The sequence below is a fragment of the Onychostruthus taczanowskii genome, unplaced genomic scaffold, assembly GCF_017590055.1.
Source record: "Onychostruthus taczanowskii isolate IOZ18803 unplaced genomic scaffold, ASM1759005v1 scaffold15, whole genome shotgun sequence".
Lineage (NCBI taxonomy): Eukaryota > Metazoa > Chordata > Aves > Passeriformes > Passeridae > Onychostruthus > Onychostruthus taczanowskii.
The window spans coordinates 10296682-10320326 of NW_024498685.1; the positions used below are offsets into that span (position 1 = coordinate 10296682).

At 43.2% G+C, this 23645-nt stretch overlaps 1 protein-coding gene across 6 annotated transcripts in view; it reads left to right on the forward strand.

Annotated features, from left to right (window-relative positions):
• The window catches only part of CACNA1C (calcium voltage-gated channel subunit alpha1 C), a 454995-nt gene that overhangs the window by 393452 nt on the left and 37898 nt on the right, over positions 1 to 23645 (forward strand). For 5 of the 6 annotated variants that reach the window (XM_041398795.1, XM_041398796.1, XM_041398797.1 and 2 more), the window contains one exon: positions 8484 to 8567. In XM_041398795.1, coding sequence (XP_041254729.1) covers positions 8484 to 8567 — 84 coding nt within the window. Of the gene's footprint in view, positions 1 to 7745; positions 7830 to 8483; positions 8568 to 23645 lie in introns of all 6 variants that reach the window. The other variant, XM_041398801.1, reaches the window with a different exon arrangement.

The window sequence follows — 23645 nt, forward strand, 5'->3', positions numbered from 1 at the left end:
GAGTAATCATCCTCTTTTGGCAAGTTATGATTGATGGATTACATAAAAATAAGTATTATTTTACTACCTACTCTAATCCATAAAAAATTAAGCCTTTTATGAAAATTAAGAACTTAAAAGAAACTATGTAAAAACCTACAGCTCATACCTACTGTGCTGTTTCTGGAACATTGTGCCTTCCTGCCACTCAGCAGCCAGGTCAGAGCAGTCCACAGCCTCTTCCCATGCCTCATACAGAGAGAGGGAAGCTGTTCCAAGTCCAGCCCCATATTCAGAATGCTTCTTCACCCACTGCTTGCCCCTGTCTCATCTTGCCACACCTTGCAGTGGCTCTTCACTCTGAGAGATAGGGCACCTCTGCTCTTGCAGCCTGAGTTTTCCTTCTTTTGAACCATTCTTGCCTGGGCTGGGATGTCAGTCCTACTTTAGGAGACAGACTATCTTAAACAATAAAACCCATCCTTTAGCTCTTTTCATAGGACTGTTCCATATTGCTGGGTTGGTTTATTGCCTTCAGGAGTTTTTTATTGACCCTCATCAAGACATGCTGCTTCTAGACCTTCCAAAGTCTTTGAGCACCTGCAGCTTCTTCCAGATGGAATTTGACAGCAAAGTTCTCATGGAATGCCCCTTGTGATAAAATATCTGTTCACCCATCACATTCATTTTTCAGTCTTTCTGGTTAAAACTGGTGCTGATTTTGTTTCTCTTTGCTGAGAACAAGTCTGGTTTCTGGCTGCAGGGCAGTAATTGTTAACTGACTGCTGTGAGCTTACTGCTTTTGAGAGAAAGGGCCTGACTCCTCATGGGCTATTGCTGTGTCACAATATACCTGTGGGAAGGTCAGGAATGTTCATCTTATTTTCTAGGTGGACAGTAAAATTTATAAGAGAGCTTGCAGCTATTCTGCCACCATTTTCATGCATTTATATCAAGGAGGCCTTAGTCATTATTGTTCAGAGGCATTACTCACCCTCCCTTCAAAGGCACTTAAGAGCAATCCAGGCCAAAAATTACATCAGGATCAGCTAGTTGAATCATCTAGTTTCAGCATGCTTTACTGGTATAGTTTCCTCAGGCCTTCTCAGCATATTGCCTAGAAATATTGTCTTTGCTATATCTAAGAGATGCTTTCATAATAAATGCTTCCATCTTGCCTTTTTCTTGCTTCTTTCCCAGTCTTTGGAGGACCTGGGACCAGAAATTGCACTTCAAGCATCCCCCATGGCTGAGAGCCTGTGTATTTCAACCACTTTACAGTAAATGAAATAGAGGAAGATTTAAGATGATTGTGCCACCAAGTGTGCCAGCACCTTCAGCAGCTGAAGGGGGCCTGCAAGAAGGCTGGAGAGGGTCTTTTTTGCAAGGACACATAGTGATAGGACAAGGGGGGATGGCCTCAAACTGAAAGAGGGCTGGGTTAGATTAGAAAATAATTATTTACTGTGAGAGTGGTGAGGCCCTGGCACAGGCTGCCCAGAGAGGTTGTGGGTGCCACATCTCTGGAAGGGTTCAATATCAGGAAGGATTGGGCTTTGAGCAACCTGGGATAGTGGAATGTGTCCCTGACCACAGCAGGGACTGGAACTGGATGTTCTTTAAGGTCCCTTCCAGCCCAAACCATCCCATGAGTCCATGGAGATGGACATGGAAGCACTCACAGGGCTCTTTAGAAAATACAGTTCTGGTGAAATGAACTGGATTGCAAAATCTGGAAATGGAAATTCTCCATTCACAGATATGATACAGTCTTTTCTAGTCATGTCTTCCAGACATTATCAATTATCATTAGGTGCGTAGAGCATAAAAAAGAGATTCTGTATTTCCAGCCTCCATAAAGGTTAATAGCTTTGTCAAATAGTGCCTTGGGGACTTTGGTTCAGGCAGTGGGGTTTTTGGGTTTTTTCCTGTGATGAAGATGTTTGTTCCCCAGAAGCACAGGTGAGACTTGTAATTTGCTTAGGACCTACAGGATCTCAAGCAGTAATCAGAAGGTGTCCACTTCAAAGTGGTCAGTAATGAGGTCACCTCTCGGTGACCTAGAAATAAACATCTCAGGTTGACCTAGAAATAAACACCTCAGGTCTTTTTCCAGATCACAGAGCCATTCACATCCAGGTCTTTTTCCAGATCACAGAGCCATTCACATCCTCCAACTCTTTTCTTTCTGTCAAGAGGAGTGTTCAGCATGTCCAAGCAGGCCCTCAGACCTCCAGGGACACCTTTCTGCTTTCACAGGTGCCCTCATTGTGAGAGAGAGCATGAAACAAGTGAGGGAGGATAAAGGAAAACATCAACATTTTTGAGTGTCCATCTTGGGCTATAAGTTGGTCTTGTTTTCTTACAGAATAAGCAAAGAGTCATGAGGCTCCTTCAGAACTCACCAGAATAGTCTGGAGTGATGAAATGCTGCTCTTTTCTTTGCCTGTCTGTGGAAAGATTTGAAGGAGTAGAAGGGAGCCTTGTTTAATTCCCTGCAGCAGTGACTCATTACAGTGACTGGTAGGTGAACTGCAGGGACTCTGTCTCAGAATTAATCCATCAGTGGATGAGAGTTGATAGATAGTATGCAAATAGATGCTGTTTTCCTGCAGCCTGTCAGGATCTCCAAGCAGCTGCATCCTCCACTTGATTCCTTCTCTATTACATTCTGCTAATTTCCCTGATTGCTGTTATGGCTAAATGGTATCTCAGCACAACAGAATTTGCATCTGACACACATCTCTGTTCCGTGTCAGGAGCTATTGTAGCTTTGTAAGATTGTTCAGGACGCACATGAATTCCCCAAATCTGCTGGGAGAGCATGTGCCAAGAGCTATGGAACTGTGTAAATGTCCTTTGACTCAATACTGTCCCTTTTGCAAAAGTACTTTCAGGGAAAGCCTCTTTTAATGAAGTCTGAGAACTGACTCTCACAGCTCTAAAAAGCCTGCAGCATTTTCAAAAACGAGTCTTTGTATTAACTAAATATCAGCCAGACTAGCAGTTCATCTCATTTTGCAAATCCCCAGCAAAGTATTCTTTGCCCTTTGCAATCAGCAGGAAATTTTCTCTAAGAAATCCCACTGAGTATCAGGGTATCAGCCCCTTTCTCTCCTTCCTATTTACTCTCTTCAGCTGATTTAGACTTGCTTCTTTTTGTTGTTTTAGCATGCAGGATTATTTCAGAAGTGGTAGCAAGGTCGTTCTGCAGTTTGCCCTCCTTTTAAGCTTTGCAGTTATCTCTGTGTCTTAGTTTCTCCCCCTCAATGCTTCATAAATACAAACCTGCATGCCTGCATGCGTGCCCTTCCCTTTTTCCTACAACATTGCAGCATCACCTTCCACTGGGAACCATCCCACCTACATTCAGATCCCTCCCAGTGAATAGCCTTGACCTTGCTGTGCTCTTCATCTTTAGAGACCTTTTTCTCAGAAGGGTTTGTTACATTTTGCCAGCCAACTCAGAAGAGGCAGAAATGAAAACCTGTGACTAAGCAGATAAAAAACTGCACCTAAGCTGACACACAAGTGACCCTGCAGGTCCCACAGGGTTGGATGCTCAAAACCCAATCACTTTTGGGCATCAACAGCTCAACAGCATCCTTCCCTTGAGGACTTCTGTGCTCCTGTGGGGATGCACAGCACTCCAGCTATCCCATATCCTTGTTATGGGCTCCAGGTGACTCTGAGCTTCAGATAGACTCCCTCAAGCAATTTTCCCTGTTGTTGTTATTGAGGCTTCTTAGATGTCCTATTTAGGATCTCATATTCACAAAAAGTAGAAGAAATGGTGTCCAGAGATGTCAATGCCTCCGTTAGCACCTAAATAAAGCCTAATTTCTTTAACAGCTAATCTGAGCAACTAGGAAACCTAAAAATGATTGGCATACTCATTTTGAAATGTCTGCTCCTCTCACACAAATGAGATTCCATTCCAGTCAGCTACTGCTTATTTATGCTCAGCCTTTCATAAACTTATTGATCATACGGTGATACACTATCATTTGCTACCTTTGGGGGGGAAAAAAAAGGGGGAAAAATGTGCTCTACTGGTGGGGCTATTTCATGCTTCCTGAATATTCAATCCAATCCTCCTGGTCTCTCTCTGTCCTCTTTTCTCCCCAAAAGCTTCATGGATCTCCAAAGACATCCCACAAGAGAGGGTGACTACCATTCCCCAGTAAAGCCCTGAGGATGCCATTATGTGGCATGCAATAATAGCTAAATCAGGGTCAAGCCTCTCCCTTTACGGGTAAAATATGGTATTGCACTCTAAATTCCTGTACTGCAAAAACAAACAGTGCCATCAATTCATTTCCAGTCAGACCTCCACCCTCTTGGGAAAAGTACGCAGAACTTTCTGGTGGGAAAAATATTTTGGAAATACAACCTCTTTATTAGAGTGAAAGCTCTTCCCTCATTCAGTTTGTCTTTCATGAGCCACCCTGGTACAGCCCAGTGGGGAATGTGGCTTGAAGAGGTGTTTTGTTGTCACAAGAGGCAAATCCTGAAGGGATGTAGCTCACTCTCATTACACACTCATAACTGGTGACCAGGTTATGAGGTCTGATCCAAAGGCAAGTCCCACGGGGCCATTTGTAGGTAAATGTCCCTAAGGAGGGTGGGTGGCTTTTCAGGGAAGGATTCCATCACCTTGCACCCCAATGAAGCGTCTGTGCTTTCTGTTTCCTTGAGCTCTCTTACTGTGAATAATATCTTCCTGTTTTTCACCCTTCTGTTTGAAACACAGAAGGAGCAGGTGAGGAGGAAAGGAAGGTTTTAAAACCCATGTGTTTCATTAATCCAACACTGGCATTTTGGATGTGGGGTTGAGTAAAACTCCATTCATACCCATGGTTCCTCTCTATCACTCATCTAAGAGACACAGGAGGAAGAGAAGAGCTCTCTGTGGTCACCACACAGCCACACAATAACAGACTGGGATAATGCTCTTTCTGGGATCCCAGAGCAGACAAGCCCATGACTTTCAAGCAAGGATCTTGCTGCTGAGACTCAGTAGAGCATCCCAGGAGAAAGAACTTGCAGTGTAAATTTGGAGCAACGCTGTTGAAGTCAGCAGAGTGACTCCAGATATGCTGTGGTGTCTCAGAGGCCCAAAGCAGCTATTTTTTAAAGCAATGAAAAAGAGACCTTTTCCTTCCAGGCCTGAATCTCTCCTGAGATGTGCCAGCTCTGTCAGTGCAGTGTCATTGCTTCCAGTGAGGTTGTACTACTACTACTGGGAGCAATAAATCACTGACTGGTTTTGGTGGTCATCTGAGGACAGGATTTGATGCCACTTGTCACCTGGGTTCCATATCAACAGCAAATGCTGTTTTAGCAGAGCAATGATTATTGGATTCTATGTAAGAAGCTGCTCAGAAAAAATAAATTGTAAATTTGGTTACACCAAAAACAATCTTTGCAGTATAATGCCAAGCATAGTAAAAATACCAAATGTCTGATTTGAAAATCATTAAAAATCGTCATCTAAACAACACATTTTGGATCTTCACCCTTGCAGCTGCCCAAAATCAAACTCTTGGGGTTTTTTGAAGTTGTTTGGATTCCTGATGAAATTCTTACTAATTCCTAAACTATGCGATTTGAGAGGAAATAGAAGAGAACCATGCTATTGAACACAGATTCATCTGGCACAAGGGCACTGCCATTGCCTTCTGCAGGACTGTGCCCATGGACAGGGGCAGGAGGATTGGGTCTGTTGTCTTCTACTCTCTGCTTTGATCCTGCAAGTGCACTGTCTGCCAAGGTCGCATCAGGCTGCAAAGGCACCTTGTGTAACTCTGTATGAGCCGTGTCTATCCTTTATTTATTCAAAATGCGTTTGCCTCTACAATTTAATCTGCTGTTCTCTCCCTCCCCTTCCTCTTGGTGAAGTCTAATTACAGTTTTATTCCAGGTCCATCTGGTTGTTAATGATGCTGGACATCACCGCTGAATTCATTCTAATATTTGTTGTGTATTTCTAGGCTGGACGCTGAATAATAATATTCTCTGAATTTGCTTTTGCTCCTGTTTGCTTCCTCCCTGTTGTAGCTAATTGTGTAGTTATGTGTAGCCATGGGATGGTTGCTCCTTCCAGTGTAGATCTGCTAAGAGAGTTGCCTATTTCAGGCTGCAGAATAAAGGTGTTTTATTCTGGTTTTGAGGAGATTTCAAAGTCCCCTCTACCAGCTCCCTTCACTGGCATGGAACCAGCTGGGCAGTGGCTTTTTCTGCTTCGTATTTTCTTTTTTTTTTCCCTTGCCCAAAGTGTAATGTTGTTCATAAATGTGAGTCTCAAAGTCTCATGGAGACAGTGTTTCAGCAGATAGAAAGACACTTTTTGCCAGTGCCTGTTCCACGTGATGGTTGAGCCCACAGTAATCTGAGGTTCCCAAGCCTGACTTTGTACAGTGCCAGTACTGGGATAATTTTTTTTTTCTTGTCTTTAATTTTTTTTTTCTCCTTTTTGCTTTCTGCAATGCTGCCTGGGAACACAGGCTCACACTTTACCCATGACCTGACTCTTGGACTAAGAATAGCAGTCACAGTGCAGCTCGGGTTCAGTCTCACAGGAGACAAGCTGCAGCTGGGAAACAGGGAGGTCAGGTTAGCCCATGCTCACAAAACCAAACACATGAAAGGAGCACGGAGGATTTTGTATGTTTGCTCCTTTGAAGACTGGAGAACGAGGGCAAGAGATTGGCATAGGTGCTCAGTGAGCCAGGATGAATTTAATTTGCTCGTGACATTGAATTGTAGAGGAGGTTTACAAGCAGAGGTTCATCTCCTAGGCTGAACGGGACCTTCTCCAAAAGGGTCCTATGTCCTTGCAGCCTATCCACCAAAAAATTATGCAGGATAAGCAGTGCTGATTAGCATTTCCTGAGCTCTGCTTAGGACAGTGAGGTGTTGGGGTGGCCCCTGAAGTGACCAGCCATCGCTTGTCCTGGACAGCCAAGGTGACAGCGCTGCTGTGGCACTGTCCTTAGCAGGAGTGAGCAGCAGTTCTGGCTCTGGGCAATGCTAAAGCCAGCTTTGCTCCTGTTCTTCCCCTTCCTGCTGGGACAAGCCAGGCTACATTCACAGCTCCATTTTGTGGTTCAGGTGTGCTTTCAGAGTAACAGAGTCCTGTTCTGTGTTATTGAGACAGGACCTAAAGCATTGCTGAAAGAAACTGTTAGGCCAGTGACTGAAATAATGACTGACTGCGGCTGGGTTTAGAGAGAGGTGAGGTTTAGCTAGCACATCCCCAGCTTGACTGTGCCCTCTCCTCCATGGCAGAGCAGCCAGCTATTCCCTGTGCCAGCACAGAGCTGGAACATGCTCTGGGGGATTGATATTGACAGTGGGGAGCCATTTTTTGAGGAAACCATGTTACACTATTCCTGTACTCTCCCCACTAAGTCAAATGGGAAGGGTGCTGCATTGCCAGGAATGGAGACGTCTGGAGGAGCTGGTCCTGCAAGGCCCATTCCTGCCAGCAGCCATGCTGAAAATGCTCTGTGTGACCTCCTTCATCCCCTGTCTCAGAGCTGGAGGGGAGGGGTGGCTTCTCTGGAATTGCTTGAGCTGGAGAGGGGCTGCTCACACGAGTCAGGGAACCCAGGCCTAGGCTGCAGGTTGAGACACAACAAGTAGACTTAAGAGGAAAACTCCTTGAGGTGTCAGGGCAGAAATTCTAATGGTAATTTTGAACTGTTTTTGTCTGTCTAACATTCCTTTTTAATCCCCATCCTGCCTGCCCCTTCCTTATGTAGGGTTACTTTAGTGATCCTTGGAATGTTTTTGACTTCCTCATCGTAATTGGCAGCATTATAGACGTCATTCTCAGTGAAACTAATGTGAGTATTACTCTACCCTCCCCAGGATACCACCACCTCCTCCTCCTCTGCTGTTCCTTCTCTCTTTCTCTCTTTTTTTCTCTCTCTTTTTGTTTTCTGGTTTTTTTCCCTCTAGTCATGCTTTTATTGAACTTGCCGTCGTCCTTCTCCTTCTCCCAGGGAAAAAAAAAGGAGGGGGGGAAATGCCTCCTTCTTTTTCACTTGTCATAGCTGGCCCCAAGGCTGTGACTGGTGAAAGCGCACAGAGTTTGGGGTGTGTGTGCTTTTTTTCCCTCCAAAAGGTAGACATGCTTGAGTGTAACTTTCTGACTAACCAGGCTTTTGTTGATACCCTCCATCATGTGAAACGTTACAGAGGTTTGAACAACCAATACTGTAGAGTGGTAAGAGACTATTTAATATGCCCACATAACCTCTTTCTTTTCTTATTTTTTTCCTCTTCTCTCCCTCTTTCATGCTTTTGTTTTGTTTTTATTTTCATTTTATTTTATTTTACTTTTTACTTTTTTTCCCCTCTTTTCTCCCTTTCCCTCTTTCTCTCCCTTCTCTCTCTCTCTCTCTCATTATTTCTACCTCTTCCTTCTTTCCTCTCTCTCATTCTTTCTTCCTCTTCCTTCTTTCCTCTCTCTCTCTTGGCTTCTCTGCCACATGCAGCACTATTTCTGTGATGCATGGAATACATTTGACGCCTTGATTGTTGTGGGTAGCATTGTTGATATAGCAATCACCGAGGTGAACGTAAGTAGCTGGCGTCTGTCCATGATCGTGCCTGCTCTAACATTCGTCTTTCCCGGGTTCTTTTTTTTTTTTCCCTCCCCTTTCCTCCTTTCTTTTGAGTTTATTTTCAGAACTTTTTGTTTAGTTTCAAAGCTCTTTTTTTTTTTCTCTTTTTTTTTTTTTTTTTTTTTTTTTTTTTTTTTTTTTTTTGCATTTTGTTTGGTTTGGTTTTCTTCTGTTTTAATTTTTTTTTGGAACGACTTAAAGGACTTTTTGACCGTTGCATCATTTTCTTCTCTCCATAATCCGCCTGGCATGAATTAAACTGTATAGCAGGAAAAGTGATGGGAGACGTGGAGTGTAAGTGAAAAAGCTCTTTGTGCCATGGGAAGCTGCTCGAACAGGACTTTGGTCTGCCCAGTGTTATGCTGTGCTTCCCATGGCAACTCAATACTCTCCACCCCACAGAGAGATAAAGGTCAGTTCTTTCGAGGTGGAACTGAGGGAACCAAAACAGGAATCCTCCCTGTGCCTCCTCACTCAGGCTTCCTCCAAAAGAAATAAAGACCAAATTGTCTCTGTTTAGAGGAACCTGCTCCTAATGTTCTGTTTCAAATGTAAATATAATAATAAACTGAGGTAGATAAAATAAAAATAAAGCAGAAATCCCAAAGGAAAACAAAGCACCAGAGTTCCAACCCTTTTTTTTTTTGTTTGTTTGCAACCTGATTTGCTCCATCTCTCAAACTGCACCAGGCCCAATTGGCACTGATTGGCCCCACTCGTGCCCATCTCAGCAGACAGGTGAAGGACTGAGTGAGCCATGGAGACTGAAATGAGCATCTGCTGTGCAGGAAATAAATCATACCAGGCAATTTTTTTTCCTATGTCTCTTTTTTTGGAGGTAGATGGATATAGAATTATAGGATAAATAGACAAAGGACAGGCAGGAAACATTTCCAAAAGAAAGACTGTGATGGGTTTATGAGCATGGACAAAAATTACACTGAAAAATCCAGCTGATAAAGGCCAGGAAAATAGAAAGATTGAAAGAAAATTGCTGTAAATATGTTAAAGAACAGCAAATCAGTCGGAAATTTTCAAAATTATGTGGCTGTTGAATAAACATTCCATCTTGGAATTGTGTGCTGTAAAGGCAACCCATTGCAAGCAGAGAAGTGACAGCAAAGTTATCACTCAGTGCTGTGTTTAGAGAAAAATAATCAGGCAGTGTTTTGAAAAATAAAAATGCCTCACTTGGAACTTTCCAAACAAAATATTTTCATATCTTGGTTCTAGTTTAATTTCTGTTCAACTTTTTTCTTTTTTTCTTTTTTTTTTTTTCCTTTTTATTCTATAATTTCAAAACAGGAATATTTATTCAAGCTGTAACATTTTGATTTTGAATAAATGAATTTTTTTTAATCTAGTTTATTTTCCTTGTCTTTTGAAAGAATGGAAAATAGTTTTTAACTAAAAAGGAACTTTTATTTTGCATCTCTTTGTCCTACTTTCTGGACACAAAAAGTTGCTTACAACATTTCCAAACAATTTTGGATACCCTTTTACTAGGTAGATATCAGTATTAGTCCAACTTTGTAGAGGGATGTTACAATGAGGCTGAAGTTGTTAATTTTTAAGAGTGAAATTAAAACCTTTTCTCTGCCACACTTGTCACAAGCAAACTAAGTAGGGAACCTGGCAATAGCCTTCAGATTGTGGAAAAGTTCAATCCTCATCCCTGGAGGGAGAACTGCATATGGCACTGGAGGGAATAACCTCAGTTAACTGGAAATGAATCATATTAAACATCAATAAGACTTCCCTGACTGATGTGTTTGAATCCATACAAAAGTCTTCTAAGCAGAAAGGAAGGAAATCCTTTTGTTTTGGTACATAAATAGTCAGAAATCCTAAACTGCAGGAAAATCCAACGGGTTCTTTTGAAAAAATTCAGATTGATCCCCTCATTAACTTCCATTGTCTGAGAGGAAGAGAGTCACAGCCAGGTGACCTCTTGCTGTTAGGGGAGAGGGATGCTCCCCTCCCAGACGCCCTGGACACGTCTGTGACAGGGAAATAAATTGTGATTTGGAGGTGCCCACCGGTGACTGCTGAGTGTCTAGGTTTGTTAGGTTTGTCTAGACACCCGGCTCCCAGACATCAAATTTAAGCAGTATAAATCACATTCATTCTCAGCATCTTGAGACAGTGATGTCTGCTGATGATTGTTGTGATCTTCAGTCTCCAGGGCTGTCCGTGCTGCTGTGCTTAATTGCCAGCCACAAGGCTCTGTCTCAATTCAAGTTCATGTCAGGCAAGGCCCAGAATCCAGTTTTCAGTTACAGAAGCCCACAAAAAATGAGGGCATGCCTCTGTCCAAACAACCAGCTGCTGTCTTAGGTGAGGAGGCAGCAGGGTTGGCCCTGACTCTTTCAGTAAGGGCTGTGAAGAGCGTTGTGTGATGGTCCCTCTGTTTCCTCTAAAGAATCCTTTCCTTCTATACAGTTTTACAGATCTCTGCACACATCTTTTTGTTACCTGGCATGTTTAAATCTTCTCTTTTTATCTAGGCAAGTCCTTTGCTACTAGTTTCTAATGTTTGTTACTAAAAACTTGCACAACCTTTTGATGCACTGATAAATAAGCGGCAGCTATGGATTGAGTTTGTTCTGAAATGTTCTGAAATCCCTTTGCACTTATAACCCTTATTGAATAAGAGAATGTTTTGTATGTTGGTTTGTCCTGTCAGATTCCCTCCCTGCTAGCAGCACTCGATATGTTACATCTGTAGAAAATGGGCTTTGGAAGTAGCAGCCCATCTTGGACGGACGGTTGTCATCTTGCCAAGCAGTGTGAGGCAGTTTATCAGACACACTTCTCCCGTCCCCTCGGGGGCTCGTTGCTTCCTTGCTGTCTGTGGGCTTGAGCAAGCCCTGCCCTGCGTTTCTGTACACTGTCTTGTCTTGTTCTGAGAGACCTGGGGTCTGAAAAGGACAGAAACAATAAACCCTAAAATGCCAACCAGCTCCACTAACAGGAGATGTTTAGACTGGTCAGGTGTAGGTAAAATATTTCTGCTCAACTCCTTAGAAGCTGAAGAGTGCTTGTGGTAGGAACTTGGAAGGTGCTGCTCTTGGAGTGAAGGGTCAGTTCTCATTGTGGTCAGTTAGAAGGGAAGATGGAAACTCCTGGCACAGGTCAGTTTGACATGCAGCCTTTGACACATAAGCCTGAAATCTGTGAGGTTCGCCCCACGTTTACACTCAGGGGAAGCAAACCCAGCAGGCACTGAGCTGTAGCTGTGAGGAGAGCCCTGACTGCCTGACAGCCTCCACAGTGTGTGTGTAGGTATGTGCTTGCTTTTGTTTGTGCAGTTCCCCACGTTCTGGTTTGTCTTTCGTTTTTTCTTTTGACATTTATTTTTGTTTCCTGAAAAGGAATTTCCCAGACCAAAACCTTCGTTAAGATATATGTGAGTGTGCATGGGTGGGTCTTTGTGTGTGCACTCCATTGATGGTGTTCCATGCCCCTAAGTGTGTTTGGATGCCTGTATGGGCTACAAATCCACAGGAGAGTGTCCAGACATAAATCCATGTGTGGGGGGAAATGAGTGTGAATGCAAGCACAAGAATTTCATGTGTATTTCTGCAGTGAGTGGCTGTTGATGGATTCAGGGTTGCTGTGTGTGTAACTGAGCCCGTGTGACTGTCTCACTGTGAGAGTTGGACCTGGCTGTGGATAACCAGGCACTTTCCTGGTGCCTGGGAGTTCCCTGGATGCAGGAATGCTCCCCTGCATGCCCATGGGTGAGTTTGCAACTGCATGCCCAGCTCAGCAGTTCATCAGCATGGCTGTGCGTTCCAAAATAGTGGGAAGCCATGTGCTTGCAAGGTAGGCCCCCCTCAGCATTTCTGAGTTCTTCAGGAAGCCTTCATGTAAAACACCTCCTTGGTGGGGAAATATGTCAACCAATAAGTCCTATCATGTCAAGCAATAAGTCCATCTTGCTTCCTGCATCCTGGGAGCATCTCCTAAATCCTCCCAAGGAGCTCCACAGACACCCAGAGGCATCTCACACAACTGAGGAAGTGCAAAAGGCACAGAGAAGGTCAAAATCTGGTGGATTTAAAAACTTTGGCACAGTATCTGCCAAATTCACCTTTAAATTGCATCACTCTGAAGCTGCATTTTCAGAGCTTTCCTCTCAGTGACTGCTCCACATCTAACTTTCTAGCCACAAAATGAAGATTCTTTAAATTTTTTTCCCAAAAGTTTTTTGAAATATTCAGTGTTTCTGTTTTGGGGCACTCTTATGCCACTTGTTAAGTAACTAAAGAGGGAGGAAAGGACTTTTTAATCTTTTGCTAAAAAAAACTTCCAAGGCAGAGACCACCTCTACCATGTGTCAGCTCTCTTCAATACAAAGAATGAGTTTTGGAGAGTAAGATGAAAAACTGTATAATGTGTGAGGCCTGGGATGTAGGGCCTGTGGGTTATACTCCTTGGACTTTTATTAGATCCCTGTACCTCAGTCTTCCCATCAGTGGAGACTGTTATTATTCCTTATGTTTAAAAAGTATCGTTATTAAAGTTTGCAAAACCCTTTAAGCTCTTTAGAAGAAAATGTTGAGGTGGTAAAAATTATTACTCTCTATTATAATTGGGAATAAATCTGATAGGTGTTGAATAAAACCCAGCAGGTTTGGACTATATCATCCCAGAAGTAGCTCCAAGCACAGAGTAGCACCTCCATCCTTTCCACATCAGCAGACACAGCCTGGAGTCGAGTGCTGTAAAGGTGACTAACAGCCTGCTGTCCCCTCCTCCAGGCAAAGAAAGTTTCCCATTATTGTTTGTTGCTCTGTATCAAATGGGAAAATCAAGTTCAGTTTGTGCTGAGCGCCCAAAGTAATGAAAGAAACACGGTCAGACCCTGAGTCACTGGGAAAGCTGTTTATGTGACCTCCCTCCCCTTGGTCAGAGAGGAAAACTGACTTTTCCTTGGTCCACAGGGTCCTTTTTCCTTCATCCTTCCCCCTGCCAGTGTCAGACCAAAGAGGCTGCATGGCTCAGTCCTCATTTGCCACCAAAGCAATGCTCATATCAGTGCCCACGGAGCTGGAGGAGCCTCTGGAGGGCAGCTCATGGCCTGCAGATGTGTGAGAGCTCCAGGGGCATGTCCAGGTGGGAGCACCTGTGTCTCCAGAGCCCCACAGTGACAGTGGGGCTGTTGAGTGTTTGAGTCCATCTGTCTGTCTGGAAAGGCTGTCAGGCAGGGAGGGTTTGTGCCTATCTGTGGGCCCGTCTCTGAGGGCTTCTGCTGGTGCCTCTGAGCACGTCTGCATGTGCAGGTGCCTCTGTGTTTGTCAGCTGTGCTTGGGGGTGCATGAGGATGGCTGGGAAACCACCTGGACCGGTGTCCACCCTGCCTGTTCATCCAGTGCCACAGCTGCACGGTGTCTGAGTGTGTCTGTGAACCCTGCAGGAGGCACAGGGGAGGAGGAGTTACCCAGCACAGGTACGCCAGGCGATGCAGCAGATGTGATGAGCCAGGGGGTGAGCATGCTTACAAGATGAGAACTGTCAGGGATAGAGAACTGGTGACTTGAGGGTTTTTGTGAAATAATGGAATATTTCCATGTATAAAATGCCCTCCTGTTGTAGCAGCACGCATTTCCCTAAGAGTGAACATCGCAAGTGGTTTGAGGGTTGATGGAAATGGTGGGGCTTTAATGGGAGAGATGACAGGAGGGGAGTGCAGTGTTGTGTATGGGCATCTGGGAGACAAAGGACTTGGAAGTCTTGGCTTGCTCAGGAAGCAGCCCCCCTGTGAAGAAGGTTAGGGAAACACAAACCTCACCTTTGTGTATTACTTCCCTAGAAAATGTTGGTCAGGTCTGTTTTACCCCAGCCTTATGGGTAATGAATGGTTTGACGTTTGTCCATCAGGTGTTCAGGAGAGCTGAGTACTTTTTACCTTGCACTTCTGGAAAGTTTTCCAAATTCTGTTAAGAAGTCAGCAGAGGGTTGCAGCTTGATTGAATCCTGAGTACTGGTGCAGTAAGGCCAGAGAAATACCAAAGCATTGAGCTCCCAGGACTTGGAGGCTTGTGCAGCGATTCCTCATTTAGTCTATTTTATTTCTGATGTAAAGCAGCTCAGGCTTAAACCAGGCGCATGAGGCCTTTTTTTACAATCATCTTGCTTTTGGTGTCAAGAGGCTTCATATTATTTGCCATGGGCTCCTGCTCCCATTCTTTAGAATATCTGACAGCCTATGCCTAAATCTCCCTTTCACCCTCTCCTGCACTCCTCCCTTTTAACCCACACCCTGCCTTTCTTCCTTTTCTCCCTCGCTTTCCTCTCCCCCTGTCTCCAGCCACACTAAACCCCACGAGTTCATTATTTTCCCTCCCAACCAATGTGTCTGAAGGCAGAGAACCAGTGGCTGAGCTCCCGCAGTCCTCGCTCAGGCGCCGCCGCCTGCGCGAGCACTGGAGCGCCCGGCCCTGCCACAGCCCTGGGCACACACCCCTCCAAGGGAGCAAGGATCGCGGGAAGGACGACATGCATCCAGCCTGCACCTCACTTGGGACTGCCATTCATATTCTGTCGCTGTGTCTGTCTGTCTGTCTTTCTCTGCCTGTCTGGTTCTCTCCGCTTCCACGCCCTTTGCTGCTCAGATTTTGGCCGTCGGCTGCCGCCACCGGACGCAAATCTTTGCAATTCCCACAACTTGCAAGCTCGTTTAGCCAAACCTTCAGGAAGAGGCAGAAAACATCTCCCCCCTTCTCCTTTTTCTCCCTCTCAAATGCCATCTGGGTAGCAGAGGCCTCCAAATTATGTAGCAAAGGGCTGGAGAAGCACAGTGGCTTTTTTGACATCTTGTGTTGTCACACCCTTACCGCTGCCATCCCAGAAGTTGTCTGTAGTCCTGAGCTCTCCCTGTGTGCGTGTATATGTATGTGTACATGACTTGTTTTCTTTTTGGAAAAGCTGCTGATAAAATTGATGGGGGGAGGGGGAGGGTGGATTTAGTTTGCCTTTTTTTTTCTTTTTTTTTTTAAGTCTGGTGGTGTTTTTATCACTGGAATAATTCAGGTAACACACCACAGTGGCCCCAGCTGTAGGAAGCCACGTTGAAGCATGGTTGTGAGCTGTAGCAGTGACAAGTGCTTTATTTTGCCTTTGAAGAACATCAGGAGAGCTGCCCTGGACTCTTCCACAGATTAGGCTTAGATCAATTTGAATTTGATCACCTCTCATGCTTAATCAACAATTTTAGTGCATGTTTTTCACACTGTATTGGTGAGAAAGAAGTATGATATGACTATCCAACCACAACCATGTTTGAACAGGGTTATTTTTGGTTTTATTTATGTATATACTTGTCATGATAATGGGGCCTTTTTTTTTTTTTTTAATCTCTTTTCTTTAAAATGTTGGTATTTTGAGTGCATTTCCAGAGTTCATAATGTGATTTGCTCTTTAAAAGAGGTGATTTTGGTAACTGCACAACTTTTTCTGTATGGAAATCTATGTGAAATATGGACAATCAGAAAAAAGTATGTATTTTCTGCAAAAGAAGGGGATAGTAAATGCAAATTATTCCTTCCTCAGTTTACCTGAGTATTTGAGCTGTTGTTAGCAGTGCTAGCACCTTAAGAAGAAGGCAGGTAGTTCCCACTTTGAAAGATTCTTCATACTACCCAATTTTAAGGGTGTACCTCAATGTTGTGATTTCCACAAAATTGTTATGCTTGGCTGCTGACATTATTCCATGCCCATGGAAAAATCAGAATGCATTTTAATGCAGGGAAGACTTAAGAGTAGCATACAAATAAATTTGTCTTACTGGAAAAATTTAACCACACACATTCTCGTTAATTAAAATAGGAGAAAACAAAGGTTTAGAAGCTAAATGTAAAAACAGCAAAAAGAAAGTTAGACAGCCCCATAAGACCTGATGCATAAACCTGTCTGGAGTCCTTCTGAGTGAAGATGTTTAAAATGGTGGCCCACAGCATCTCACTGACTGCCCTGAGGAGTGAATTGTGCTTTTAATTAGTGCAGGCTTGCACACACCCAAATCCTTGCTGGATTTAAAGGCCTTTAGAAGAGAAGTCCTGTTTTCTTATTTGGCTGTAAATTATTGTTACAATAACAGTAAAACTAATAGTAGGAACACAAAGAACCACAGACCTTGTCCTGTGTTGGTTCAATAGTAAAAATAAGTGTATGACATCTACATTTCAGTACAAAGAGCTCTTTAAAAAGCCTACATCCAGATTTTCTGACCAGCATTTCCTTTTACTTGTCATTTTTCTATCAAAGTACTTTGAAGAAAAAACCCACTACAATATTCTGGCATCAACATCTGTGATATATTACAGTTATATTTCATTTTCCTTTTAATTCCAATGTGTTTTTCCACAAAGCTAGTTAAAACACTCAAATTAAAAAGAGCTACCCCAAGCTGATTATTTTTTTCCATTGGCTTGCTAGCCAGGATAAATCATTCCTTTTGCCTAGCAGAAGTTTCTTTTAACTTTCCCTGAACTCTAATAGAGATTCTATCTTTATACGAATCCACAGGAAAATCTCTTGATTTTTTCTTGACTCTTGATTCCTTAGATCATCTCTAAATATATTAATGTTAATTAATGATCTCTAAGCATCCAAGGGTAGATGGTCAAAAAGGTGCTCGGGTGAGTTCAAATCCAGCTGGTTCTGTCATAGGCAATTCCCTGAAGCAGTGACAGATGTTTCTGGCATTTAATTCTCTTTTTTCTCAGACCTACCTTGCTGAGAATGCCCAAGGAATTTTCCAGTGTCGCTGTTCTCCATACACAGTCTGCAGTAACAGGGAGGGCACAAACCCCTGCATTTCACTGACTCAGTGTTGCTGCAAAAGCTCCTGCTCTTCATGCAAATCACAAGAGCTTTTAGAATCAAGGCTATAAGACCTCACTGTGTGCACCATCTTGTACATATTTAGAGAAATTCTAACTCATCCCAGGCTGCACTGCCAGTTGCAATGAAAGCAATGGAGGTGATGGAAGAAGGGAAGACACATGCAAGAAATTTTTATTTGTTTTCCTCTTTAACTTGTTCTTCTTCCCCGTCTTCTTTTCCCCAGCGATTTTCTCCCAATTTTGCTGAAATCTTGGGCAGCAGACATTGCAGCAAGGCAGTAGGAAGTTCCTCTGTATCTTATGTAGGAGTAGATTTTCCTCTCTGTCTTCAGGCAAGATCCCTTCAGTCCTGGGGAAGTGCCGCTCCCCTTGGTTTTTGTGCAAGGCACTGGGCAGCCTTTCAGCATGGTGATGGTACCAGACTGCAAACCCAAATGTACAGACTTCCCATCAAATACACATCCAGTTTTGGGGGCTTTGCTGCTCACCCAGACTTGTAATCAAAGGTAAACACATAAATGAATTCTACCCTTTCTAATGTAGTCAATAATGAGCACCATCATTTAGCCTCTTGCCTTGCTTCCTCTACATTCTCATGCACCAGCCAGGCAAACACAAGAGGGGTGGTTCTTTTATTATTTCTTAACAGACATCTGGTTTGTAAATGGCTGTGCTCTTACCTTCACTCCCTGATCTGTTCTTTGTGGAGACTGTCTGGCACAACATGCCAACAAAACCATTTCTGCTTCATACATCTTCCTGGGCACCTGCTAAATGGGAGCCATTCCCTGCTGCAGCCAGATGACCGAGCTGTGGGGACTGGAATCAGCTTATGGTCAGCTGATTGATGGCCAAAAAATGTGACTTGGCTCTAGCTGCTGTTGCAGAGTAATGGGACATCCCAGCTGGTCGCACCCCAGTTCTCTCCAGCTCCACTTTGAAGCTCTGAGACACCAGCCAGCAGTGCTGCCTGCTGGGCCTTGTCTGAGTGGCTGGGAGAAAATCTCCTTCATCCAAAGCCAGACATCGTTATATAAGATGAACAGACATGAAGGCAAAGATGCCTCAGCTGTAAAGAAACACTTGGTAATAGGAAAACATCAAAATAAATTGATGTTTAGAGATAGGGAATTTGAGATTCAACTGTTTGGCCATACTTGAACACAGTAAATCACACACGGTGAGCATTACATATCATCTAAACAGTCCCTACCCTTGGGTTTTTTTTACAAAAGAATTCATCAAATCAATAATAATTTATTCTTGGAAATATGTGTAGAACAAGAAAATGTTGTTCAGTAGCTTTGTAAGATCTATTGCCAGTCTCCATATGACCACTTCTAATGTTTTCTGATAATGCCTGTGATTGGCATTTCAAATCCCAGAATGACACGTACAGATTATTGTATCCCATAATATCAAACAGAAATCCAATGAGTCTGTAGGCTGGGTTTTTTTCCTAGGAAATGTTCTGTATCAACATGAAATAACTTTCTAATTTAAAAGGCAATGAAAAGACACAGATTGGGAATTAAACACTAGCTGCTACAAATCTCAGATGAAAATGGTCCATAACAATCTTTCTGTTTGGGCTGCTGGTAACTCTGGATATCCTCCCTTGAGCAAAGATTAATTACACAAAACTGACAGGGGCTGACAGTTCACCTACAGTCATCCAGAGCCTCTTGCAATCCACAGACCTATTGCTGTGAAACCAACATGGATTGGGTTTTCTCCTGCTTCCACCAGCATGTGCAGCTTCTTTAAGCACCTTCTTCAAAGCACAAGATGGCTCATCCATCTTCACACTGTCCCAGAGCCTTTGGGCTTCCCAAAGGATGAGTCCTGGCAACACTGCATGTGGAATCTTTCAGCTGGTAGCCTACCTGCCTCCCTTCCCAGGAAAACCTGCTCCTGGTCCAGTCTCTCTCTGGCTCCAGCAGTCCCCAGAGTTGTACTGAGGAGTGGGGATTTTGCTGAAGATCACAAGCCTCTGTTGATGCAGGACATCCCCAGCTGGGGCATAACATGCACTGACTCCATGATTCATGAACAGATGCTTTATTAAGCTATTTTATATTATATTATATTACACTGCATGCTAATTCTATACTATACTAAAGAAAAACCTGTGACCCTTTCTGACAGTCAGGACACAGCTTTGACCTAATTGGCCAATCAATCCAAACAATCTCCACCAGAGTCCAATTAAGAAATCCCTTCTTTGGTAAGCAATCTCCATAACCCCTTCCACATGTGCCAAACAACAGGAGGAGCAAATAGAGATAAGATTTGTTTTCTCTTCTTTCCCTGAGCTTTCTCACTGCCTTCCCCAGGAGAAATCCTGGGAAGGTTGTGCCTGCTGCTCTCTGGGAAGAGAGCTGTGGCCACAGGCCTCCTTCCAACCTTAACACCCCCAGTATGATCAGGACTTGTGCAGTACAACAAAGAAGCTACTCAAATTTCCTTCTGGATTCATGTGCTTCTGGAACCCTACAAATTCCAAAGGTCTCCCTCCTCCTTTCAGACCAGAGAAACCCCAGAAACACCAATACATGGAGAGCACCAAGTTTCATTGTGTTCTTCTTTTTTTCCTTCTTCTTTGTCCTTTTCTCACACCATGAAATCCTGTCAGCTAATTCAGAAATAATTAACAAATATCTGAGAAGTGCTCAAACATCCAGTGCAGAGAAGACAAGCAGAGCCATGGCAGCAGAAGGACATGCCTCTGGGAGTTTGTTTAATTCCTCAAATCACCAGTCTACAAGAAGAAGAAGCCTGTAGATGTCACTCACCCTCTCAGTACCAATGGAGCATTGCAAGGTGCTGGACAAAAAGTTCCTGCCTGTCAGTGGCTCAGGAAGTTCATCTCAGAGAAGAGCTCTGTTGCCATTCTCATTTCCAAGGCAGGCTGTGGGATGCTACAAGAAATGGAAAAATCAGTTCTTACACAGTGCACAACAAAGTCATTTGGATTGGCGTGGATATTTCGAACAGTCTTTTTCTTCTGTTTTATTTTGACATCAAATAGTGCACAACAAAGTCGTTTGGATTGGCGTGGAACAGTCTTTTTCTTCTGTTTTATTTTGACATCAAAATCGGTGTCATGGTCTTAGACAAGATCCTGAGCAGGCCAAGTGTGTCAGAGAACATCTCCCAGCTTGCAGCCCTTCTCAGCAGCTGTGCTTTCACAGCACTACTGCAGATAAGAAGTCAAGATGATGGATTTATTTGGGTGTTTGGGATGGGACAGCCTGGATTTGAAAATAACTGTTACTCGGAATGAAAACCAGATGCAGGCTGTGCTCCTTTTGGAAAACCTGTCCCACAGGTTTCTCTCCCTCTTCCCTCCCAGACAATGAAAAAAAAAAAGGGAAGAGAATAATGAACAATGTGATTCAGAACATAAATCTCTCTAAAGAGGTGGAGGAAAAGACTGCCCTTTCCAGCACAGTGATAAATACACTGCTGAGTTTGATGTTTAAAAGCCGTGTTAACTTTGCCTTAGGAAATGCAGTGAAGCACATTGGACTGCTCAGAACAGAAATGAGGACACTGTTGGCATGGATGGTAATAAAAGTGAGGAAAGCTGGAAAGCTCAATTCTCCCTCTTGCTCTCTCCATCTTGCTCAGTGGCCTGTTCTATTCCCAAGGTCATCCCCCTCGGGCTGCTCTGGGCTGGGACAGACTGATCATCTCCTTTTAGAGCCATTGCCCTGTGAATCAAGAGCTGGTCAAATGAAAAGCCAAGTTTAACAAAAAAAAGTTCATCACACGTGGCTCCTGGCAGAGGCATTCAAATCAGCAAAACCTCTCCTCTCTTACTCAAACAGGAGATCCTCAAAGTCACTCCACCTGTAAAACAAACAGCCCTGCACACATGTAGCCTTTCAACATTTATTTTCATGGCTCAATTCATCTTCAGCACCTTCTCATCCAGGTGTTCTAGGGCTTCTTCTGGATGCCTGTCCCACAGAACTCAAATGATAAAACACAGGCAGGCTGCACCTGCCTCCCTGAGTCAGGCCAGTAGCTGTACCTGCAGATGGGCATTGCATCTCTGATAGTGGTTAGTATCTGCTTCTTTCTCAGGAGCCCCCCAGGCCTGATTGCCATAAGGCTTGATTTCCCAAAGCTAATCAGAAGGATTATTAAAAGATCCTGAAAATTAAGAATAATCTGCATAGATATACTTTACCAATTGTTCTGCTTTTCTGAAAGTCATGGGGAAAAAATAGAGCTTTTAGCTGTGTGAAAAAGCAGCCCTTTCATTACTTATCCTCTAATTGTCAGTCTAGGATAATCTGCATAACCAAATAAAAGCAATTGACTTTCCTTATATTCACCTTAAGCACTTGGAACCAGAAGACTTCTGTCTGACAATTGTAATCTGCATAACCAAATACAATTGACTTTCCTTATATTTACCTTAAGCACTTGGAACCAGAAGACTTCTGTCTGACAATTTTTTGGATATATATATATATATATGTGAAATTAATGAATAAGCTATTCAAATTTGTATGATTTGCATATTAGAAGCTAATTAGAAAAGCAAGCTCCAGAATTTCAAAATCTTAGAATACATAGGAAATGAAGGGGAAAAAACTGATAGCTGCAGGACTCATTTGCTTAAGAAGTTACCTTGCCCTTATGAACTGTATTCCAAACAGGTTTTTGTTGCATAGGGATATGGTAATGTTTCCCCTGAGGTCTGAGATCATGTGGAATCAGTGAAGTATAAATGCATATATATTGCATTTGGATGAGCTGACTCTTGGTGTCTCTTGGCCCCCATGAGTTAATGCAGGCAGAAATGCAATGGCAAACCTCATTGCAGATGTTGCATTTTCCCTAATTCCCCTCCTTGCAACAAATGAAATTTTAACTCTCTGCTGCAGTCTCCTCTGCAGAGCTGACTGAGTATCAGCATTTTATATTGCACTGGAATATAAAATGGAACACCCTCAGAGCTTTTTCCAGGGAAATCCACAAGGTGTTCACCCTTTGCACTAGTAAAGCAGCATCACACCCCTCAAGTCCCTGTTTTCCTGCAAGAGGGTCCCCTTTTCTAATAGGCATTAAATTATCAAAAAAATCCTCCAGTGCTTCACCCTAATTAGAGCTACAGGGAGGCTTGATTTTTTTTTGTTTCCAAAAGCCCCTTGTAACATTTTTTTCTGATTTAAAATAGAAGGAAAATTTAAAGTTGAAAAACTTTCAGTAAAACATCATTTCTATTGAAATAATCGGGCTTCAAGACATATGCTTAAGTAAAGTAAAAGCAGTTTAATCTGGCATTGATTTTTTTTTCTCAGTTATATATGATTTATAATGGAAATGTAAACCAAATTAAAATGTGTGAGGACAAAATGTGAGATTTCAACCTTACATTTCTGAGATGCCTGTCTCAGAATTGGCATGTTTCTACAGAACATTTGACTTTCAGCATCAGCATTCTTCTAACAGAAAATATTTTTGCAGGGGAAAAAAAATGAATTTTGGCTAGTTTTATTCAAAATGTTCCCAGAAATTTTAAAAGAGCTCCATACTTGAAGGAAGAATGCACAGTTTGAGAAGCTTTTCTGATTTGTTGTTGTGGGGTGGGGTTTTTTTGTTTGTTGGGGGTTTTTTTTCCCTGCTAATAATTTGATTTCACTGTAAGGTTGTGGGAATTTACAATTATGCCATCTGCAATCCAGTAGTATTCCCTGTCAGAGAAATACCAGATACATTTCTGCCTGGCCTCATAATAACCTCACAGGCTTTTGGTGGCTGGTGGGTTATCTCCAGGGCTCTTGTGATTAAAACCTCAGACAGCAGTGGCAGACAGATGGCTCTTGAAGGGCTGTGGTAACTCCCCAGGGGAATGGCAGACTATTACCTGCCAGCAGACAGGTTGATTGGAAGCCCTGACTTTTTCCAGCTCTCCACAAAGACTTGTGCAACTCAGCCTCCTGAGGTCACTTCAGATTTTTGACACTACAAATACAAGAGGATGTCGTGTCCTCTTTTACCATGTCTCTGTGGCACAGATAACTCCTAAACCTCTTTTTTTCCCCCATACTTTGGTAAATTCTTGTTCTTCTTGAAACTCACAGCCTTGCAGATCCCATGTCAGTGTAACCACATGGGAACGAAACATCTCCAGAAGAGCAGTGTGGTTTCTCATTGCCAAATT